This window comes from Zeus faber (genome assembly GCF_960531495.2).
Source record: "Zeus faber genome assembly, chromosome: 3".
Lineage (NCBI taxonomy): Eukaryota > Metazoa > Chordata > Actinopteri > Zeiformes > Zeidae > Zeus > Zeus faber.
Window position 1 is genome coordinate 28,291,369 of NC_137190.1, and position 6,229 is coordinate 28,297,597.

Here is a 6,229-nt window from a genome sequence, read left to right on the forward strand (position 1 = left end):
CAGATTAATTCATTCCAATTCATTCAGATTCATTCATTCCAATTCATTCAGATTCATTCATTCCAATTTTTCCTCTTTTCATCCTCAGATGTGACGGTGAAGTCGTGCAACCCCGTGGTGTTCAGCTTCTACAACTACCTGAGGACGCACCCCCTCATCATCCGCCGCCACTTTGCCACGCTGGAGGGAACAGCGGGCCTCACTGCCGAGAAGAGCAGCGCCGACGAGATCAACCTCATTGAGCGCAAGCTCTTCTTCACCACTGCCAACGCCCACTTCAAGGTTTGATGGAGCTCAGTGGGGCCGCTTTATTCCATTTCTTCCACCCTGACCTCGTGTTAAGTTTGCATTTTGTTGGTCGCTGTCTGTAGGTGGGCTGCCCGGTCCTGGCTCTCGAGGTGCTCTCCAAGATTCCCAAGGTGACCAAGAAATCGGGCTCCTCGCCCCTAAGCAAAGGTTCCTCCGTGGCCAACGTGAGCTCCGGTCAACCGGTGGAGAACGGCACCCAGGGAGGCTTGGACTGGGGGGCCCCTGCCTTGGGAGCCGACGATGGCCTGTCCGGGCTGGACTGGAGCCAGCCGCTGGTCAAGGTGGAAGACGAAGGGCTGCAGCTTGACTGGGGCGCCGACGGCGATGAAGACGATGAAGACGAGGACGGAGGTCTGACCATGAAGAAACCGGAAGCCGAGAGCAAAGCGAAGGTGGACTCTCAGAGCGGCCTGGCCAAAGAGGACGCTCCGGTATGACGGGGTTGCGGTAGCTATTCTTTTACTGCTTCCCTTGCCCTTAAAAATCTTTTTAACTGAACGATTTATTCTCCCAGGGCGAGTCGGAGGTGGACGTGATCGCGGAGCAGCTGAAGTTCCGTGCCTGCCTAAAGATCCTAATGACGGAGCTGCGGACTTTGGCCACCGGCTACGAAGTGGACGGAGGAAAGCTCCGCTTCCAGCTGTACAACTGGCTGGAGAAGGAGATCGGAGCCATGCACAGAATCTGCAACTACAAGGTCCATACCGATATATGATAATAATAATACCTTGGAGTTATAAAGCGCTTTTCTAGGCTTTTCAAGACCCTTACTATGTTATTGAGTCTACTTTTAGGAAGGATATACCCCATTTTGAAATATACCCTCGCTAAGTGAGGAAGAATTACAGGCGGGCTACCTTGATGGTTAGTGTCGCAGTCAACATGTCAGACCTCCTGAGGTTGTCCGTTTATCCCATTATTTGTCTCCTTTTCAGGTGGAAGGGAAGGAGGAGACCAAGGAGGTGGAGCGCTGGGGGGAGCGCGGGGGATCTGTGGACATCCCCGACGACGCACTGGACTGCATGGAGGCTGGGGCGTACGAGCGCCACCAGATGGAGCGGCGCCGCCTGCAGGCCAAGCAGCAGCACTCGGAGCGGCGCAAGGCGTGGCTGAGGAAGAACCAGGCGCTGCTCAGGGTCTTCCTCTCCTATTGCAGCCTGCACGGCGCCAAGGGGGGCGGAGTCACCTCTGTGCGCATGGAGCTCATCTTCTTGCTGCAGGAGAGCCAGCAGGTGCGTATGCATTCTTATACTACTAGTCTTTCTAGTCTAGTCTTGGTCTTATGTATCAGCACTTGTGAATGTGAAAATTATCTTTATTCAGGTGTCTTCTATTTTGAAAGTAAGCATACCATGAAGATAACACTTTATTAATCCCCAGGGGTATAATCAGGGGAAATATCAGCCATAACATTAAAACCACCACTAACATTGTGTAGGTCCCCCTCGTGCTGCCAAAACAGCTCTGACCCGTTGAAAAATGGACTCCACAAGACCTCTGAAGGTCTTAGCAGCAGATCCTTTAAGTCCTGTAAGTTGCGAGGTGGGGCCCAATTGACTGGACTTGTTGTACCAGCACATCCCAGAGATGCTTGATCTGATCGGACCCTAACCCCGACCATCCACATGATGTAGAAGAAAACGTGATTCGTCAAACCAGGCCACCTTCTTCCATTGCTCTATGGTCCAGTTCTGATTCTCAGGTGCACATTGTAGGCGTTTCGGTGGTGGACAGGGGTCAGCATGGGCACTCTGACTGCTCTGCAGCTACGCAGCACCATACACAGCAGGCTGCGATGCACTGTGTGTTCTGACACCTTTCTATCATAGCCAGCAATTTGTACTACCTTGCCAACTTGTCCAATCCCACTGCTCTTCTGTGGGATTGGACCAGACGGCTAAGCATCGCATCAATGAGCCTTGGGTGCCCATGACCCTGTCGCCCCCTTGGACCACTTTTAGTAGGTACTGACCACTGCGTACCAGGAACATCCCACAAGACCTGCCGTTTTGTAGATGCTCTAACCCAGTCGTCTAGCCATCACAATTTGGTCCTTGTCAAAGTTGCTCAGATCCTTATGCTTGCCCATTTTTCCTGCTTCCAACAAATTGACTTCAAGAACTGACTTGACTTGACTGACTAATGCTGGTTATGATAGAAAGATGTCAGAATACACAATGCATCGCACCTTGCTGCGTATGGGGCTGTGTAGCCGCAGACCGCTCAGAGTGCCCATGCTGACGCCTGTCAACGACCGAAAGGGGCTACAATAGGGAATGGAAGAAGGTGGCCTGGTCTGAGTCACGTTTTCTTCTACATCATGTGGATGGTCGGGGTTAGGGTCCGATCTGATCAAGCATCTGTGGGATGTGCTGGAACAACAAGCCCGATCCATGGGGACCGCACCTCAAAATTTCCAGGACTTAAAGGATCTGCTGAACGTCTTGGTGCCAGATACCACAGGACACCTTCAGAGGTCTTGTGGAGTCCATGCCTCCACGGGTCAGAGCTGTTTTGGCGACAAGAGGGGGAGCTACACAATGTTAGTGTGTGTTGTTGTGGCTGATCTGTGTATATAAAAATGTACATATACATAAGTCATAAATATGTCACGGTACTCCAGCAGGTCATTATCCCTAATACATTGAGATGAAATGTTGATTTTTAATTATTGTACGACTAAACTAGCATGACTAGTTTAAGAGCTTCTACTGAAAAAAATAGTCCACAACAACATAGCTAACACCAATCAAATCTTTCATTGTAGCTGTTCAGAAATAACTGACCACTGATTTTCCCTATTGACCAACCAGAATCCAGTCTTCCACAGAGCTGTGTAATGCATACATGAATATACTGTATATATGTACCTCTGTGCGTCTGTGCAGGAGACCACGGTGAAGCAGCTCCAGTCCCCACTGCCTCTGCCCACCACGCTTCCGCTGCTCTCGGCCAGCATCGCCCCCACCAAAACGGTCATCGCCAACCCCGTGCTCCATCTCAGCAACCACATCCACGACATCCTGCACACCATCACCCTCATGGAGGCTCCGCCGCACCCCAACGCCACCGACAACCGGGTCAGAGCTCGAAGCAAACCAGCCCCGACACATTTGGATAGGGGGGAGGGAGGGCGGGGTGGAGGTGTTAAACGAGAAACAGGAAGTGATGTGATGTAACAGCTGATCAATATGTAATCAATTACAAAAAAGGGATGGGACATGGGACAATGGTTATTGTTTGTTTAAAATTTTTATTTTTCAAAATAAAATTCTCTGCACTCTAACACCCTCTAACAATGCATTAAATAATAATGTAATACATTTGGCCTTTATTATGTAAAAATGCCCTCACTCTGTAATAACACATTACATAATGCAGTGGTTATTACAATATTTGTGATGTGCCTTATCACATAATAATGGTCAAACGCATTACATTTTGCCAAGTTATTACAAAAATTCAGCGTTATTGCGTGACATAGTCTACCCGGAGTGTTATTTATTTATTGAAGTGGAGGCCAAGGTTGAATAATTGAAATGTAAACACGCGCGTCTTCCTCCAGGTGAACGCTCTGCACACGCTGGCAGCTTCTCTGTCCGCCTGCATCTACCAAGCCCTGTGTGACAGCCACAGCTACAGGTACTCTCTCTCTCTTTCTTTCTCACACCCCGCGTGGCACTGCAATGCAGTCAAACCACCGCCCAGGTTATTTCTGTCGAAAAAAGACGTCTGAAGAATAAAAATGATTGCAGTTTTGAGCTCGGCAGATCAGAGGTCCCCCGGGTACCAAGATGCAACTTGCTCTCCGTTTAGAATGCATTTCCCGAACTAGTCTCAGCCACCGTCGGCATCTGGTACAAACCGTCTCCATTAGTCAAATAAAAGCCGCATTTTATATTCTGTTGATGAACGCCAGGTCCGTGGAGTACGCCGAAAGTCGTTCAAGACAATAGCGGAGCGTGAGTGCATCCGAGCACTCCCACAGCGGAGTGACTGATACTTTGATAAAATTTCAAACCATGTGTTTACAGCGGCCCATCAGAATCTCATTTTCATACATAGAACTATTACAGTAAATTACATATTATATATATAATGGTAAAAAAGTCTAAATGAAAAAAAAAGAAAAAGAAATTGTCAACAGGAAGTAGTTTTGGGGATGACTAAATTGCGTGTTTATACAATATACAGTATATATAATACTAATATACTATAATACTAATAAAACCTTGTAATTATTACAGTATATTGACGGAATAGTTGTGTACTAGGCGTTGTGTACTAGCTGTGGCAGCTGAACTATCACTGTCTACTGCCATATTAACTACTCTAATACCAATAGCAATTACGAGTTCATAGTTCATCGTTCATCGTAAAAGTTTATTTTACAAAGTGATCAGTGACTCTGGGTCCCCCCCCCTCCCCCGCAGCAGCCAGGCTGAAGCCAACCAGTTCACGGGGATGGTTTACCAGGGCCTGCTGCTCAGCGAGCGGCGGCGGCTCCGCACCGAGAGCATCGAGGAGCACCTCACGCCCAGCTCCGCCCCGGCACAGTGGCCAGGTAACGTTAATCACCGCGGTTATATGTGTGTGTGTTCAAGATCTCATCGTAAAGAACCCACGTGAGTTTCCCACCATTCAACTACGCCTGCCCCGGCTAGCTTGGCTCTGCCAACGCACGGTTTCCTCACTTGACTTCCCAGCTGCTCCACTGAATCTCACGCCTTGAAAGAGCAACGTGCCGAGGCACTCAAGGGTGTGTGTCATTAACGCTGAGTAGAGGCTTCTTTTGTGAGACGCTGCGAGGTTTATAAAAAGGGAACCAGGGGAGCGACAAGCACACTATAACGGCATCCTTAGTGCGTGGCGGCCGCTTTGTCCAAATGACGGCAAGGTTATTTTTCAAGCCCTATTTTTTTTTTGGTCACCTTTATTTTTTAACCCCGCAGAGTAGAACACAAAGTCGGGGAAAGGTTCTGGTGTGTATGCATGCAGAGGCATAGGAGGAGCAGAGTGGTTTTTTTTTTTTGGTTTTTTTTTTGCAGAGGGGCAGATGGTGTTCTATAATAGGAGATTCACTGCCTCTGGGAAGGAAATGGAAAGACAGAGGCTTATCACGCCATCGCACCGCACTGCGCTCTGCACACTTCTTTTGTATTGTGCAGCGGTATAATTCATGGTATTTGGTGGAACATTTCCATTTTTGTCACAATTTCACATCCACGGGACAAACACAAATGCTGCCTATTTGCCTAATTAAAATATACTCTTCTGATGCCAACAACAAATTGTGCTGTGCTTATTATAAAACACAGTTACACTTCAAATTAAATTAAATTATAATGTATATATTTTTTTTACAAAATCCACATGTTTAAAGCAACACTATGAAACATTTTTACCTTAAAGAACAGCTTCAAAATCATTTTGATGGTACACTGACTCGTCATAATAGGGAATTGCACCACCTTCGTTCCCACCCACCCCCTCGAACGCCTGTTCTTGCACTATGTAACTTCTGTGAGAAAAGCGTGTTACGCTTTACGGCACAATGCCACTTCCTTGAAATTTGGCTCCGGTAATTACCGTTTTTTTGCCTGGTTAAAATGTATTAAAAAAAATAATAATACGCTAAATTATATTATAATCTTGCCGGTCGAAATGCCCGCTAATAATGCTCATACAAAACGTAGCAGCTCCGCCTCCCTGACGGCATGGATGAAACGGGCCAGTGGTGCACCCGGCACCCGCACCTCAGCCGGAGAGTGACAGCCCTCACTTTCATTGGCCACAGGGTTTGTTTCATCCTCTTGACTCGTGTGTGCGAGTCGATCTGCCGAGTACATCTGGTACCTACACCGATAGCTGGGGGCCGATCCCCGCGCCCGCTCTCCCTAGGCCTCCCTGGAGAGAGAGG

At 48.1% G+C, this 6,229-nt stretch overlaps 1 protein-coding gene across 3 annotated transcripts in view; it reads left to right on the forward strand.

Annotated features, from left to right (window-relative positions):
* Positions 1-6,229, forward strand: part of dmxl2 (Dmx-like 2) — a gene marked incomplete at its 5' end in the record, with an annotated part of 60,294 nt that overhangs the window by 37,603 nt on the left and 16,462 nt on the right. For all 3 annotated transcript variants that reach the window (XM_079997085.1, XM_079997086.1, XM_079997087.1), the window contains 7 exons: positions 89-282; positions 372-740; positions 824-1,006; positions 1,245-1,541; positions 3,198-3,389; positions 3,875-3,951; positions 4,743-4,873. In XM_079997085.1, the coding sequence (XP_079853211.1) occupies positions 89-282; positions 372-740; positions 824-1,006; positions 1,245-1,541; positions 3,198-3,389; positions 3,875-3,951; positions 4,743-4,873 (1,443 nt within the window). The remainder of the gene's footprint in view (positions 1-88; positions 283-371; positions 741-823; positions 1,007-1,244; positions 1,542-3,197; positions 3,390-3,874; positions 3,952-4,742; positions 4,874-6,229) is intronic.